This window comes from Pistacia vera, unplaced genomic scaffold, assembly GCF_008641045.1.
Source record: "Pistacia vera cultivar Batoury unplaced genomic scaffold, PisVer_v2 Contig266, whole genome shotgun sequence".
In the NCBI taxonomy this organism is placed as follows: domain Eukaryota; kingdom Viridiplantae; phylum Streptophyta; class Magnoliopsida; order Sapindales; family Anacardiaceae; genus Pistacia; species Pistacia vera.
The window spans coordinates 156,850-175,066 of NW_022196075.1; the positions used below are offsets into that span (position 1 = coordinate 156,850).

General features: G+C 35.6%; 1 protein-coding gene and 1 pseudogene across 1 annotated transcript; one reads left to right on the forward strand and one right to left on the reverse strand.

The window, feature by feature from the left end:
- The first annotated feature begins 97 nt into the window (after nucleotides 1-97).
- LOC116133160 lies at nucleotides 98-17,922 on the forward strand (annotated as a pseudogene).
- On the reverse strand, nucleotides 6,414-7,831 carry LOC116133198 (WAT1-related protein At3g30340-like). The gene is made up of 4 exons (XM_031418884.1): nucleotides 7,597-7,831; nucleotides 7,222-7,284; nucleotides 7,033-7,149; nucleotides 6,414-6,945 (listed from the first exon to the last, which is right to left on the reverse strand). Exons 1-4 carry the CDS (start codon nucleotides 7,776-7,778, stop codon nucleotides 6,432-6,434), a joined length of 876 nt encoding a protein of 291 aa, XP_031274744.1. The 5' UTR covers nucleotides 7,779-7,831; the 3' UTR covers nucleotides 6,414-6,431.
- Nucleotides 17,923-18,217: the final 295 nt, after the last annotated feature.

Consider the following 18,217-nt stretch of genomic DNA (forward strand, 5'->3'; position numbering starts at 1 on the left):
CTGTTAAACTGTGTCTTTACATACCAGGTGAACAAATTGTATGATTTGCTATTTTATTCGTAATACAAGTCTATAAAATACCAAATTTCGTTATGCAATGGGACAGAAGTTGGTTAATGCAGCATATCCATTGAATCGCTTCGAGCTTCCTGCACAAGCCTCATCAAAACAAAAGATTGTTTCTCATTCGCAAAGAAATATAGAGGATAATTAACAAAAATCTCCTTTTATGAGTATTGTAAACTCATTTTGACTTCGGTTTCCTTTTATATCTCTGTTTTCCTTCTTCCCGTAAGACTTCTAATAATGATTGGTTATCAAGAAAAATGAATAATAATTAGGCATTAGTATTCTGTTTATGCTTCATTTAAGGTTCAAGTAGCATTGTACTCTAACTATTACGTATGGGACTGTTGCCATTTCCATCAGATACCCCTAACTGTTGGAGTTGTCGACTACTTCAGCATTAATGGGTAACGGAGACGCACTCGGGGGTCCCACTGACCGGNTGGGCAGTCATCTAGTAGCCCATTTGGGTCCCAATCAGTCTTTGAGCAGACCAACAATGCAAGTAACAATCCTTTTGCTCCCAAACCATTCGGTACCACAACCCCTTTTGGTCCGACAACAAGTTCAATGTTTGGAGGTACTTCAACTGGCGTATTTGGTGCTGCCCAGTCATCTTCACCTTTCTCATCCGCAACGACCTTTGGTGCATCGTCATCACCAGACTTCAGAAATTCAATGCCTGCTTTTGGAGCATCTTCCACTCCTGCTTTCGGTAGTTCATCAGCATTTGATTGTATGTATATGGAATAGAATGTTCATAAATATTTACACATTTATTTGTTGTTGTATCCACTTTTTACTTAATTTGTTGATCTTATTTTTACTTTTGAGAAAGATGGTTATTGTTTTCAGTTGATAGATGTCTTGGGTGCCAGTGATTTTGTAATGGAGTTTTTACAAGTATTTTTGCCCTTTTCTTTTTGTGTGTACGTGTCATGACTAATTGTTCAAGTGTAAACAGGAGACCATTTGGCTTATGAGGGGGTTGGAGACGGATATGTTCTTCTAACATTAGTGACATTGTATGTTTATTGTTATTATAATATACTAAATCTCCATTAGCTGATTTTCCAGGTGTAGCTTATGAGATTTTTAATGGAAGCAAACTCACTTGTTTACTCCATTGGATTTTATTGTATGAATGTCTCTTGTATTTTTGTTTATCTCCACCGGACAACTCCTTGCCATTTTTTTTTCCCAATAGAAGAGGTCATTGAACCATACTAGGAGACTATCATTTAAGGTGGTCATTCTACTATGCTGGGAATTTATCATTTAAAGAAGTTATGATTATTATTAGACAAGGGTTATCTAATCCTTAGCCAAAACTTTCCTTGTTTAGTGGTATACAAAGACTAGATGCCGATACCCCCTAATATGATAGGGTTCCCTTGGTACTAGTAATTAAGTGTGAACTTCTTTGCGATGACAGAAAAACATAATGTGTAAACACTTTCCCCTTCATGTCGTGCTTTTCCTAAAATTACGCAGCAAAGAGAAGAAAGCAGGATTCCATATGCCAAATAATGAACTTTGGAATGATGATTACCCCCTTATTATCCGTACTATCCTCCTTTGCAGGCAGCTGACATTGCCCCCACTAGCTCTTTTACGGTCTGGAATAAAATCTTAAAGTAACATAGCCACCCTTCATTCAGCCCTTGGCCATATCACCATAGTATATTATTGCTGCTCAGATTTACTCAATTTATAACCAAATCATTTAAGTCCTTTCTTAGTTAGAGGAATCACCCTATTATACTATATAAGAGTAACCAATGCAGTTAGTGCGAGGACCATTTGGAGCAGCCACTTGCACTGCACAACCCTTCAATTTTTTACTTCCATGAACCTTTTTTTTTTTTTTTTTTAATTAATTATAGAAAGTTATATCAGGATAAAGAAGGAAACACTTAGTTGGATACTTGGGTTGGCAAGATTTCATTCAATATTAAAACAAGATCAAGCTTATGCGCGCTCTCATTTTATCTCCGCCTTAGGACAGAACTAACATGTTGATAACAAAGTCATTTTCTTGATAGCATCTGTCATTAAGAGAAAACAAAACCTCTTTATAGGTTTTCTCAGTGGATTTATTAGATGATATCATTTCAGGTTATATAATCTGTAATATACATTTTGTCACTGTCACTCTGTCCATTGTTTTTGTAATTGGAAAACCCATTTATGGCGGAGTCGCTATCATTTTCCCTTAGTCATATGAGCCTGCCCATCATCCAATCAGAATATTCTTCAAAATTTAACCTGCCTATCGTTGTCTTTGGGTAATGGCTCAAACATTGCCCATCATACACTTCATCAACTTAAACGAGTGCTGCCCAGTGCCTGTTCCTTTCTGTGGGAATATTTGCAATCACTCCATTACAAGGTTATGAAAACTTTATAATTGGAATTTTACACGTTGGTAATCCACGAATCTAGTTAATATTATTCCTGATAAATTAGATTTTTGACTAGTTTGTGAGGGAATTTCAGAGTTATTATCAGATCATGACCAGTCTTCATGATATATGATATAGGGTTGGCACAAAGGTGCCAATTAGTTGGCAACTTTTTGCACCTAGAAACTTGTGGAACCAAAGCTTAGAGTGCGTATTATGGAAACGGCAAGCACATGATATGAAGCTTACCTAATTAAACTTCAGTCTTACAGTTGGAAAGTTTAAAATATACAGGACACTTGAAAAGAATATTATCTAACTAGCTGCCGATTATTGATATGTTGATACAAGTTATATTGTAAAGGGAATATATAAAGAATTACGTAAATGCAATCATGGTATGGTAGATCACCCTAGCACAGAGACATATAGAGAGAGGATCCCAGAAGTGTTACTATTAGCACCACCCCAACCGCCCTTATTCTACAATGCACAAATGTGGCTCCGATGACCAAACACCTTCTTGTCTCCATCAATTTGAATTATTGGTGGCATTCTCATTGTATATTTGTTGACAGTTCTCGAGGGTAGTGATCGAATCGATTGTTGGTTTCACTTGCCCTAGAAATCGGCCATGCAGATGTAGGATTTGTTGTAGTATAAAACCATTCTCAGGGACATGGTTCATCTGTGTGGCCCAAGTTACTTGATTGCAGCTGGTTCACTAGACCATGCCATGTTGCTACTTGATGCATCTGTCCTGGTGCTGGATGATGCCACTGAACACCAACCTGAGCTGCTGCCTCCGCCACCTCGTCCTGACCGAGATCGTGGTCCATGAGAATTAGGTCGTCAGATTTATTACCCACAGGCCCTGAATTACTACCATTAATAATCCCACCCTCACGAGGAATAACTATGTGTGATTTACTATTAGTGGCAACAGTATTATTAGGCTGAGGTTGTAGCCTAGAAGCAGAACTAGGTCCCTTGCCTTCAAATAACTTGGCCTTAAGCGCACCAAGTGCCCTCAGCTTCGGTGGCAGGCCCACAAACTTCCTCAAATGAGAAAGGCTCTATATTATCAACCAAAATACGATTAGAAGCAGAGTTAGATTCTGATTGAGGCAGTTCGAAGTTGGTGCGTGCATTAGCACCGCGTAAGGCCCTGGCAGCATCATCATAGGCTCTTGCTGCTTCCTCTGCAGTATCAAATGTTCCCAGCCACAGCCTGACCTTTTGCAGAGAATCTTTGATCTCTGCAACCCATCTCCCAGATGGCCTCTGCCTAACCCCAACAAATCTATGGTGACCCCTTGAGGAAGACTTCCTCCTTCCCCTGATATTGTTTCAGAACTGCTGCACCCATTTTTGAAACCAACTGATTATCTGACCTACTCCACCAGATTTATAATGGTGTCCTTGAAATGGTATATCCTCCTCCATAAGAGTACAAATCAATATGACAATCTACCTATTAAATTACTTACTGTATCTGCTACAAATTATTGCAGGCCATGTTGTTTTCATCGATCTATATTATTAAATTAGTAAAATAAATCAAATCAAGTTTTCATTGCACACCCGTTCAACATTTGATGTGAAAATTAACTAAATTTTCACTTAAAAGTGGACACCATATTTTTCTGAGTATGGGCTATTTCGAAAGAAAGGCATGAATCCATTTTCTTAGAATAAAACAGCCCATTGAAATAAGGGGTGCCCTGATACCTAAGAAGCCTAGCCCACTGTCTCACACATCTATTCACGTTATATTTTATAAATGATTACCACATCTCCGATGGGAACCAAATTGGTGTCTAAATTTTGATCCAACGGTATACCAAAATTATACTAAATTAGTGTGAATGAATATTGTCACACCAATTTAGTGTGAACTATTCATCTACCACAAACATTTTTATTTTCTTGTTTTTGTTTTAATTTATATTTATTTAATTTGATTATTATTATATTTATAATGATAAATTTATAATAATTATATAATTAAAAAAATGATAAAAATTAAAAATTCATTTATGCAAGTATTAAACTTAATAACTCAAAAATAAATTAACACTAATTTAAAAAAATAGAACATAAACTAGAATAATAATTTAGTATTTGGTAGATTAATTCTGAATCCTCTAATATCATTAAATATTAGAAAGACTGTGCATGTTTTTTTTTTTTTTTTAATGGCATTTTATATTAGATGTTTTTTATTGATTAATAATGTTTATTTTATTAAATTAGTATAACTTCAAAGTTATTATTAATTATAAAATACATTATCATAATATTAAAATATTACTAAGAATAAATTAACTGTTGAGAATTAATAGAAATAAAAAAAAAGAATATTAAAAGAATATTATTTTAGTGTAATATTTGGTATAATGTATTAGAATACAATAGTAAATTGTGTAAAAGTTACACCGATTTTTGCGAAAGTTGCCTAATTTGGGGTTTGTGGTTGGAGATAGTCTAAAGTGATAATCCTCCTTAAACGAATGATATGACTTAGCATTATATGCTCAAGTAAATTAAAATTGCATTTTTTTTAAAGCTTTAGAGCAATGTTTTCATTTCATAAATAAATGACTAAAAATTTAAATTATGATTCTGGTAATAAATAAAAGTAAAGGTTGATAACATTGAATATGAATAATTTATATTTGTGGTATCATATTCATAGGCTTTTTCTAAAATTAGAATTGTAAGATAATAATAACAAAATTGGATAATTTAAGATAATTTGGGTATGAAACTCCAAGCTTTTCCCCTTCATTCTAAAGTTTTATAATCCAAATGAATGAGGCAAAGTATAATTTATTTAATATACGGATAATTTCATTAAACAATCGATTCAATTACACAAATAAAATCATAATATAACCTTCTTACCTCTAATCACATGTTCAAATAGTTTTGTGTAACAAATTACATCCTTATTCTTATATTGAAAAATAAAAACTGACCCCCCTCAACATGCTAGGGGGGATGATACTTCCTGTTTTCCCAACTGTCAAGTTTCGAAGCGAACACTTTCCCTCCTTATATGTTTATAATTTTTTTAGTATTAAAAAGGAAATGGAAAATAAATTTAAGGAAAAAAGAAAAAAAAAAGTGGACTTAAAAAAACGCCACGCTTTGTGTGACTATCACGTCTACTTGTTTTATTGATTAGAACGACTGATTTTCTTGTTTATTTTCATGATTTTTACTGTGAGTTTAGTTTGGGATCAAATCAAGGCTGGGTTACTGATTCTGACTGAAGAAAGAAGGAAAGAATAATAAGTGAGAAGACAATGTTCACTCAACTAACCGTAAGTGTTCACTTCACCTTGTATTCTAGCAGATTGCATTTTTTTTTTTTTTTTTTGTTTCCTTGCAAAATTTATGTTGTTTCGCCGATGCTTGCATTCATTTATATTGCTTTTACAACTTAATGTAGTGGGTTGTGTTACTGTCTCGATGTTTTCCCCTTGAACTTGAAGGTATTGTGGTAATCTTTGTAGGTTGTAGAATTCTTCATAGACCATAATTGCTTCTTTTATCATAAATTATGTGATTTGTTGAATTATGTCTAAGGTCCTGTAAAATTAGATGATTTCTGTTGTGTGTGTAAAAATTTTGGTGCTATATACTGATCATTACTACATCAGATTTGTAAATTTTTTTCAATTTTTTTTATGGTCAAGCACTCTTTGTCACTCATCAGATATATTTTGTTAACGTGCTGCCATTATTAATTCAACTGTTTGGTGATCATCGCATATCTGTGTGCGTGTGTTTTCTGAGATTAGTTGAATTACTTATTGGAATATCAATTTAACTGGGGTCATAAAGACGAAGACTAGCTAGTGACTTTTATCTTAATCACTATATATTAATTTACTGTGAATTAACAGTATTACTCATGAAAAAGTAGAAGTTTGGTCTAAAAACTATTGGCCACTAAGAGAGTGGAAGAAGAAGAAGAAGAAGAAGAAGAAGAAGAAGAAGAAGGCATATTCTGATTATATTGCAATATGACATGCAGAAGGGATCACTTACAGCATAGAGGATTGTTATAATTTCTATATTTCCTTTGAGAATCCACATGGAAAGGTTCCTACTTGTTGTCAAACACAAGATGGCTGACTGAATAGCACCGAAGAAGGACATGATGGCAGTGCTTGAATATTGGCAGGGATATCTCTTGCTTATATTTGTTTGAATAAGAAACCAAGAAGACCATAAGATGGTTCCTACGGTCAAAGCTATCATACCAAGAGTCCATCTCTCAGTTCTCCTGGTAGAGTGCATCTCCTTAACACCATCCATGGTTGAAGTTTCAGCTTGCATGTGTGAATGGTTAAGCAAAGGCATTCCTCTGTAGAGAGTCAACATCATAGCCCCGGCAATGCACACCAGAGTACCAACTACTTTGGCTCTTCCACTGTTGTGTTTTATGTTCACACTCTCTAACCTGCAGGGTAATTAATTAGTAGCAAACACAGACAATTAAATTACTTTAATTACCAGTATGAATGAGATGTTAATTACATATTCATACCGAAATGGTAGTGCCACTAGAAATGTGAGTACAGGAACCACGTTGATGAAGGCACATGCAATTGTTGCAGATGTGTATTGAATTCCAAGAAGGAAAAAGTATTGGGTCAATGAACTCCTACAAGAAATAATTATTTAGGTGCTTATATTAACAATAAAAATTAAAATATAATTCATTATAGTAACTAACCCCAGAATTGCACTGAAGAATAGGTAACACAAGATGCGAAGTGTGAGCTTAGGTCTGTTGTTCCTGCAAGCAAGACTCAAATACATAAAAATCAAATAATAATAATAACATGGATTTAGATGATAGTTTACTCCTGAGAGGTTATCCAGTCATGATTTAAAATACTAATTAAAGAGATTATCGTAGCCAGGTATAGCTGCATGCAGAGAAGGATAAATGTTGATTATACACTGAGGTAAACATAATTAATTTAGGAGTTAATAAAATATATATGTAGATTTAGATGGAGCTTAGCTTAAGACAAAGAACCAAAAAATTCCAAAAGAGAAGAGTAAGCAATAATTAGTTGAAGAAGAGTGAATAGTTGATATGTACCTTTCCCAAAAGTATCCGATTGGAGCTAAGAAAATGGTAGAGATGGAGAGGCGGTATGTGATAAAAACCAAATCGTTCATCCCTTGGTCAAGGACTTTCTTAAGAAGAATATTCATAATGGAAAAGGCAAATTCAATTGATATCATAGCAAAAAAAGGTTTCCATTCATTGCAGCTCTTCATCTTAGTAAGACTATCTCTATATGCAGAAAGGCCTTACCTATCTATCTATCTATCTATCTTTCTCTCTATAAACCACTAATCTCGTGAGACACATATCTCAAGTAACTGTAATCTTAAATAAATAGACTACAGTCAAGAATAAGTGGGCAGAAAGCAAGATGAAATTCTGCAAATCACATCAACGCTTTAAGCTACCAACTTTAACAGTAGTTTTATATCTGTTCTCTCTCTTTTTTTTTTTTTTTTTCCTTTTTTTTGCCTTCTTTTGACAGATCCTTTCCAACAGATGGAGATTATTTTATTAATTAAACCAAAAGCATCAATGCATGGTCTCATTCCAGAATGCCATAGTATCAATACGGGCCACAAGTTTTTATTTGCATTCTCTTCCAGTCTTTATTCGGCCTATGTTCTTCTGCTGGTCAAGCTTTTGTGGTGATCAGTGTTACCACTTATGACTCGTGGGCATCTTCTCAGTGCTAGTGTTGCGGAAATAATCGATACCCTTTTCTTCTTCATCACTTCTGTACATTTATAGCATCTAATACTCCATCTTTGAAACTGAATTAGCAGTACACCAGTTCACTCATTTTTACAATGGGGAAAGAACAATATGTCAAATCTTACAAAAATTATTATAGTAGAGTAGATGCTTCCTTGGGGCGATTCAACAGGGGAAAATTTTATTAATTTAATGTATCTTCCAAGCGCCAAACTTTCCTAACCAGTGATTTTAAAATATTCTTCTTGCCAACTTTGAATAGGTTTGGTTCACAACTTCACATCAATCATTCATTCCATCTTGTTTTGAGATTGAAAATATTCCTGATTTAAGGTAGTTTAATCTATGTTTAGTAAACTCATTTTTTCCCACTAGCTTGCAGCTTTATAAATGTTCCCAAAAAAAGCAGTTTTTGTGCACTAATGATCATCTGAATAGGATGTAACATGTAAAATAAATTGGGATGAACAAGTTGGAGTAGGAGATGCTTAAGATGGTACATCTTTCTCTTTGAGCACTTTGGGTTCCCTTCATGTCGTGCTTTTCCTAAAATTACGCAGCAAAGAGAAGAAAAGCAGGATTCCATATGCCAAATAATGAACTTTGGAATGATGATTACCATCCCTTATTATCCGTACTATCCTCCTTTGCAGGCAGCTGACAGTGTCCCACTAGCTCTTTTACGGTCTGGAATAAAATCTAAAGTAAACAATAGCCACCCTTCATTCAGCCACTTGGCCATATCACCATAGTATTATTGCTGCTCAGATTTACACAATTTATAAAACCAACATCATTTAAGTCAACTTTCTTAGTTAGAGAGAATCAATCCTATTATACTATAATAAGAGTAACCAATGCAGTTAGTGGCAGGACCATTTGGAGCAGCCACTTGCACTTGCACAAGCCCTTCAATTCTTTTACTTCCATGAACCTTTTTTTTTTTTTTTTTTTTTTTTTAATTAATTAGTAGAAAAGTTTATATCAGGATAAAGAAGGAGAGAACACTTAGTTGGATACTTGAGTTGGCAAGATTTCATTCAATATTAAAAACAAAGATCAAGCTTATGCGCGCTCTCATTTTTATCTCCGCCTTAGGACAGAACTAACATGTTGATAACAAAGTCATTTTCTTGATAGCATCTGTCATTAAGAAGAAAACAAAACCTCTTTATAGGTTTTCTCAGTGGATTTATTAGATAGATATCATTTCAGGTTATATAATCTGTAATATACATTTTGTCACTGTCACTCTGTCCATTGATTTTGTAATTGGGAAAACCCATTTATGGCTGGAGTCGCTATCATTTTCCCTTAGTCATATGAGCCTGCCCAGTCATCCAATCAGAATATTCTTCAAAATTTAACCTGCCTATCGTTGTCTTTTGGGTAATGGTCTCAAACATTGCCCATCATACACTTCATCAACTTTAAACGAGTGCTGCCCAGTGCCTGTTCCTTTCTGTGGGAATATATTGCAATCACTCCATTACAAGGTTATGAAAACTTTATAATTGGAATTTTACACGTTGGTAATCACAGAATCTAGTTAATATTATTCCTGATAAATTAGATTTTTGACTAGTTTGTCAGGGAATTTCAGAGTTATTATCAGATCATGACCAGTCTTCATGATATAGGGGTTGGCACAAAGGGTGCCAATTAGTTGGCAACTTTTTGCACCTAGAAAACTTGTGGAACCAAAAGCTTAAGAGTGCGTATTATGTGTAAACGGCAAGCACATGATATGAAGCTTACCTAATTAAACTTCAGTCTTACAGTTGGAAAGTTTAAAATATACAGGACACTTGAAAAGAATAATTATCTAACTAGCTGCCGAGTACTGAATATTGTTGATACAAGTTATATTGTAAAGGGAAAATATATAAAGAATTACGTAAATGCAATCATGGTATGGTAGATCACCCTAGCACAGAGGACATATAGAGGAGAGGATCCCAAGAGTTGTTACTATTAGCACCACCCCAACCGCCCTTATTCTCACAATGCACAAACTGTGGCTCCGATGACCAAACACCTTCTGTTGCTCCATCAATTTGAATGATTGGTGGCATTCTCATTGTATTATTTGTTGACAGTTCTCGAGGGTAGTGATCGAAATCGATTGTTGCTGTTTCACTTGCCCTAGAAATCGGCCATGCAGATGTAGGATTTGTTGTAGTATAAAAACCATTCTCAGGGACATGGTTCATCTGTGTGGCCCAAGTTACTTGATATGCAGCTGGTTCACTAGACCATGCCATGTTGCTACTTGATGCAGTCTGTCCTGGTGCTGGATGATGCCACTGAACACCAACCTGAGCTGCTGCTGCTGCTGCCACCTCGTCCTGACCGAGATCGTGGTCCATGAGAATTAGGTCGTCAGATTTATTACCCACAGGCCCTGAATTACTACCATTAATAATCCCAACCTCACGAGGAATAACTAGTGTTGATTTACTATTAGTGGCAACAGTATTATTAGGCTGAGGTTGTAGCCTAGAAGCAGAACTAGGTCCCTTGCCTTCAAATAACTTGGCCTTAAGTGCACCAAGTAGGCCATCAGCTTCGGTGGCAGGCCCACAAACTTCCTCAAATGAGAAAGGCTCTATATTATCAACCAAAATACGATTAGAAGCAGAGTTAGATTCTGATTGAGGCAGTTCGAAGTTGGTGCGTGCATTAGCACCACGTAAGGCCCTGGCAGCATCATCATAGGCTCTTGCTGCTTCCTCTGCAGTATCAAATGTTCCCAGCCACAGCCTGACCTTTTGCAGAGAATCTTTGATCTCTGCAACCCATCTCCCAGATGGCCTCTGCCTAACCCCAACAAATCTATGGTGACCCCTTGAGGAAGACTTCCTTCTTCCCCTGATATTATTCGCAGGAACTGCTGCACCCATTTTTGAAACCAACTGATTATCTGACCTACTCCACCAGTTTTATAATGGTGTCCTTGAAATGGTATATCCCTCCTCCATAAGAGTACAAATCAATATGACAATCTACTTATTAAATTACTTACTGTATCTGCTACAAATTATTGCAGGCCATGTTGTTTTCATCGATCTATATTATTAAATTAGTACAATAAATCAAATCAAGTTTTCATTGCACACCCTTTCAACAATGGATGTGAAAATTAACTAAATTTCTCACTTAAAAGTGGACAACATATTATCTGAGGTACGGGCTATTTTGAAAGAAAGGCATGAAATCCATTTTCTTAGAATAAAACAGCCCATTGACATAAGGGGGTGCCCTGAATAACTAAGAGAGCCTAGCACATTGTCTACACCACTCTATTCACGATATATTTTAATAGGTTAATTCCGAATCCTCTAAGATCATCGAAATATTAAAAAGATAGAATATGTTTTTATTTTTTTTATTTTTTGTGGCATTTTATATTAGATGTAATATTTATTTAATTTAATGAATGTTTAATTTTATTAAATTAGTATAATTTTCAAAGTTATTATTAATTAATAAAATATATTATTCGTAATATTTAATTAATAGATACAAAAATAATTAGTAAAATAAATTAACTGTTGAAAATTAATAGAAAGAAAAATAAAGAGAATATTATTTTTAGTGTAATATTTAGTATAATGTGTTGGAGATACTATAGAAAAATGGTGTAAAAGTTACACCAATTTAGTGTGAAAGTTGCACTAATTTGGGGTTTGTGGTTAGAGATAGTCTAAACTCTAAAGTGATAATCCCTCTTTAAATGAATGATATGACTTAGCATTATATGCTCAAGTAAATTCAAATTGCATTTTTTTTTAAAAGCTTTAGAGCAATGTTTCCATTTCATAAATAAATAACTAAAAATTTAAATTATGATTCTGGTAATAAATAAAAGTAAAAGGTTGATAACATTGAAATATGAATAATTTATATTTGTGGTATCATATTCATAGGCTTTTTCTAAAATTAGAATTGTAAGATAATAATAACAAAATTGGATAATTTAAGATAATAATTGGGTATGAAACCCCAAGCTTTTCCTCTTCATTCTAAAGTTTTATAATCCAAATGAATGAGACAAAGTATAATTTAATTTAATAAACGGATAATTTCATTAAACAATCGATTCAATTACACAAATAAAATCATAATATAACCTTCTTACCTCTAATCACATGTTCAAATAGTTTTGTGTAACAAATTACATCCTTATTCTTATATTGAAAAATAAAAAACTGACCTGCCCTCACCATGCTAAGGGGGGAGTGATACTTTCCGTTTTCCCAACTGTCAAGTTTCGAAGCGACAATTTCCCTCCTAATGTTTAATATTTTTCAGTAAAATAGTATAGAAAATGAATATTTGAAAATTTATTAAAAAGGATGAAATAAATTTAAAAGGAAAAAAAGAAAGAAAAAGTGGACTTAAAAGAAACGCCACGCTTTGTGTGACTATCACTTTACTTGTTTTATTTGATTAGAACGACTGATTTTCTTGTTTATTTTTCATGATTTTTAATTGTGAGTTTAGTTTGGGATCAAATCAGCTGGGTTACGATTCTGGACTGAAGAAAGAAAGAAGAATAATAAGTGAGAAGACAATGTTCGGCTCAACTACAGTATGGTTCACTTCACCTTGTTCTCGAGATTGAATTTTTTTTTTTTTTTTTTTTTTCTGTTTCCTTGCAAAATTTATGTTGTTCGCCGATGCTTGCATTCATTTATATTGGTTTTACAACTTATGTAGTGGTTGTGTACTGTCTCGATGTTTTTCCCCTTGAACTTGAAGGTATTGTGGTAATCTTTGTAGTTGTAGAATTCTTCATAGACCATAATTGCTTCTTTATCATAATTATGTGATTTGTTGAATTATGTCTAAAGGTTCCTGTAAAATTAGATGATTTCTGTTGTGTGTGTAAATTTTTGGTGCTATATACTGATCATTACTACATCAGATTTGTATTTTTTTTCAATTTTTTTTTTGGTCAAGCACTCTTGTCACTTCTATCAGATATTTTTTTAACGTGCTGCCATTATTAATTCAATTGTTTGGTGATCATCGCATATTTTGTGCGGTGGTGTTTTCTGATTAGTTGTAATTACTTATTGGAATCAATTTAACTGGCGGAATTCCACTGAACAGCTTTTGGGCAGTCATCTAGTAGCCCATTTGGGTCCCAATCAGTCTTTGAGCAACCAACAATGCAAGTAACAATCCTTTTGCTCCCAAACCATTCGGTACCACAACCCCTTTTGGTCCGACAACAAGTTCATGTTTGGAGGTACTTCAACTGGCGTATTTGGTGCTGCCCAGTCATCTTCACCTTTCTCTCCGCAACGACCTTTGGTGCACGTCATCACCAGACTTCAGAAATTCAATGCCTGCTTTGGAGCATCTTCCACTCCTGCTTTGTAGTTTCATCAGCATTTGATTGTATGTATATGGATTATGTTCATAAATATTTACACATTTATTTGTTGTTGTCCACTTTTTACTTGATTTGTTGATCTTATTTACTTTTGAGAAAGATGGTTATTGTTTTCAGTTGATAGATGTTTGGGTGCCGTGATTTGTAATGGAGTTTTTACAAGTATTTTTGCCCTTTTCTTTTTTGGTGTACGTGTCATGACTAATGTGTTCAAGTGTAAACAGGAGACCTTTTGGCTTATGAGGGTTTGAGACGGATATGTTCTTCTACCATTAGTGTCATTGATGTTTATTGTTATTATAATATACTATCTCCATTAGCTGATTTTTCCAGGTGTAGCTTTGAGATTTTTAATGGAAGCAAACTCCTTGTTTCCTCCATTGGATTTTTTGTATGAATGTCTCTTGTATTTTTGTTTACTCCACCGGACAACTCCTTGCCATTTTTTTTCTCGATAGAAGAGGTCATTGAACCATACTAGGAACTATCATTTAAGGTGGTCATTCTACTATGCTTGGAATTTATCATTTAAAGAAGTTTGATTATTATTAGACAAGGGTTATCTAATCCTAGCCAAAACTTCCTTGTTTAGTGGTATCAAAGACTGATCCGATACCCCCTAATATGATAGGGTTCCCTTGGTACTAGTAATTAAGTGTGAACTTCTTTGCGATGAAGAAAAACATAATGTGTAAACACTAAAGCAGAAGCCTTTCACATAGCTACATATATGGTTCATCTTTCTTTACATTTGGTTTGTATTTTCCGTGCAGTGGTTTCTGTTTTAGCCCTCATTTTGAGGTTGATTTTTTTCTTTATTGATCACCCTTCAACTGGCAGCCTTACTTTTTTTTTGTTTTTTTATAATTTCAGATCTTGAAATATTTGCATTTGTATATAACTTTCTTATTTACTGTTAACTGCTTTATCTTAAAAAGGCTGTTAATCTAGTTGACTTATGTCATCTTTTAGTCTTTCAAAACTGATCTCTCTCTCTTTCTCTCTCTCGCTCTCGCTCTCTCTCTCCGCTCTACAACTAGGTTCTTCTTTTTTTGGTGCAAAGCCTGCTTTCGGCTTTGGGTCCACTCCTACTCAACAAGTCCTTTTGGGAGCACGACTCAGCAATCACAGCCTGCATTTGGGAGCAGTTTATTTGGTTCCTCCACACCTTTTGGTGCATCAAGTCATCAGCTTTGTGTGCTACTAGCACTCCCGCTTTTGGTTCGACAAGCACCCCTGCATTGGGGCTGCAAGTACCCGTCTAGTACCCCTGCTTTTGTGCTACAGCACTCCAGCCTTTGGTGCTACAAGTTCTCCGGCCTTTGGTGCTACCAGCCGCCTTTGGACGCACTCCAGCCTTTGTAGCACAGGGACTTCATTTGGTGCATCAAGTGCCCCAGCTTTTGGTCTGGGGGAGCATTTGGGGCTTCAAGCACTCCTCCTTTGGATCATCAAGCACCCCTGCATTTGGAGCCTCTAGCACTCCCCGCTTGGGGCTTCAAGCACTCCTGCTTGGGGCCTAGTGCTCCTGCTTTTGGGGCTTCAAGTGCTCCTACCTTTGGCGCTTCAAGTACTCCCCTTTGGGGCATCTAGTACTGCATCTTTCAGTTTGGGCTCTCCTTCTTTTGGCCAGTCACTTCTGCATTTGGTAGCAGCCCATTCGGCACCAGTACATCTCCTTTGGAGCACAGATTCTCCATTCGTGAGTTTCTTAATAAATAATGATTTTTTATCTTCTGTAAGCTTTGTGTCGATAGGAAGCTCATTAGCCCTACAATAGCTATTTCTCTATCATTACTTGTTTGTCATCAACTATCAAAAGAAGCAAAATAAAATTTTATGACTGTTGTATGCTATCATGCAGGATCCCAAGCTACAACACCAACTTTGGTAGCACCCCCTTTGGGCAGTCAAATTTTGGGGGCCAACGTGGTGGAAGTAGAATGGCTGGTTACACACGTACAACTGAAGTAGACACTGGCAGCTGTACGCAGCCTGTTGGAATGTTGGAGTCAATATCTGCCATGCCTGTCTATAAAGATAAAATCATGAGGACTAAGATGGAGGATTATCAGTTGGGAGGTAAAGGTAGTTGATGAAATCTGGAAAATTAGTAGTTGTTGTTCCTATAAGTGGTGACATTGGCTGATTCATTTATTTCCACTTTACAATTCCAAATTTCAGGTGGACTACTTCCTGCTGGTCAGTCTGCTGGGGAATTGGCTTTGGTGTATCAGCTGCTCCATCAAGCCCTTTCGCTCCTTCATCAGTATTTGGGGCATCATCAGCTAGTCCTTTTTCCAACACTACATCTTCAAATCTATTTGCTCCCAAAACTTCAACTTTTACTGGATCAGTTTTGGAACCACCATTTCAGCTGCTTTTGGTACCCTCGCTTTTTGTGTATCGTCTACACCTAATCCTTTTGGATCAACTTCTCTGCAGCTCCTTCCTATTTGGGCATGCCAACATCAACTTCTGCATTGGGTGCAAATTCACCTCTGTCTACTTTTGGTTCGTCATCATCCCTCTTCAATAGTAAGCACCTCAGGGTGCAATGTCACATTTGGCTTTGGCAAGATTTTGTAATCAGTCATCTCCATTGTTCAGTTCCGTGGCCCCAGGACAGACAGGTTCTGGTTTTGGACGGCCACCTCTTCATTTGAACAATAGTACTATGTCTTCGTTTGGTATTCAAATTGTTTTAGCACACCTTCCACTGGATTTTCTTGTGGCATGTTCTTGAGCACTCCATCACTAGCTCTTCTACACAACATTGTTCGGTCAACCAACTGTAAGTGACTTTGAAATTGCTAAAATTGATTTCTTTCATTGTCATATAAAGCTTAGTTGTTCAATTGATATTTAGTAAGTATGATGTTTTATTGTTGTATTTTAATTCATCTGAAGAGAGTTTTAGAGCTTATTTCTGTTAAGGCCATTACTGAAATTTACTGTGCTGCTTTGGTATGTTAAGGAGTCCTTTACATTTATTCTCATCGGCCAGTCCAACTTTTGTGCTGGCATATCTAAATGTTAGGGACTAGGTTTATGGAGACTGATAGATAAATAACAGGAGCAAAATATAATTTTAATAGAATAAAGTTCTTGGAATAAAATTTCGCATACATGCCCAATTAGAGGCTTGATGAGCATAATTTTGTTATATTGCTTAGTAATTTTTGGAATATTGTTGGCTATAATTTGTTTGTTAACCTTATTGCTGCTTTTGCTACCACAGGAGTCTGAGCTTATTCTTTCAACAATCTCCTTCTATTGGACTTTCTGTGTTGTGCTGCTCCGCTGGAGTGATGTTTGGATTTTGAAGTTTCTGTTAAAATCTATGTATTTTATTTTGTTGTGCATGCATCTTTAGCCCTCTGTTTCTATGCCATTCCAACTGTGTCACCTGCCAGAGTGGGGGTGCTTTTGGATTTAGCAACTTGGGTCAGACACAAGCAGTATCTTCTTTTCAGGAAAATTAGTAGTTCTTGTTCCTATAGTGGTGAAATTGGCTGATTCATTTATTTTCCACTTACAATTCCAAATTTCAGGTGGACCACTTCCTGCTGGTCAGTCTGCTGGGGTTGGCTCTGGTGTATCAGCTGTTCCATCAAACCCTTTCGCTCTTTCTCAGTATTTGGGCAGTCAAATTTTGGGGCCAAGGTGTGAAGTAGAGTGGCTGCTTACACACCTACAACTGAAGCAGATACTGGCAGTGGTACGCAGCCTGCTGGAAAGTTGGAGTCAATATCTGCCATGCCTGTCTATAAAGATAAAGTCATGAGGAGCTGAGATGGAGGATTATCAGTTGGGAGGTAAGGAAGTTGATGATCTTAGAATCAGTAGTTCTTGTTCCAAAGTGTGACATTGGCTGATTCATTTATTTTCCACTTTGCAATTCCAAATTTCAGCGGATCACTTCCTGCTGGTCAGTCTGCTGGGAATTGGCTTTGGTGTATCAGCTGCTCCATCAAGCCCTTTCGCTCCTTCATCAGTATTTGGGCAGTCAAATTTTGGGGGCCAATGTGTGAAGTAGAGTGGCTACTTACACACCTACGACTGAAGCAGATCCTGCCATGGTAAGTTGATGAAATCTGGAAAATTAGTAGTTTTGTTCCTATAAGTGGATATTGGCTTATTCTTTTATTTTCACTTTACATTCCAAATTTCAGGTAGAGCATTCTGCTGGTCAGTCTGCTGGGGGATATCCTTTCTCTAACTTAGAATTAAGATGATAATAACAAAATGGATAATTTAAGATAATAATTGGGTATGAACCCCCAAATATTATGCTTTTCTTTCAAATGTTATATTATTAATGCTTTTCCTCTCAGTCTAGAGTGTTATAATCCAAAACTTAAATGTTTTCTTTAGGAATGAGACAAAGTATAATTTAATTTCAAATTTGGAAGAATTCTATATATGTATAATTTAATTAAAGAATTTAATAATATAACCTTCTTACCAGTTTGTAAGAGTTACATTATTATAATTAATTTCAAATTTTAGAAGACTAGTCTAGTCGCTGGT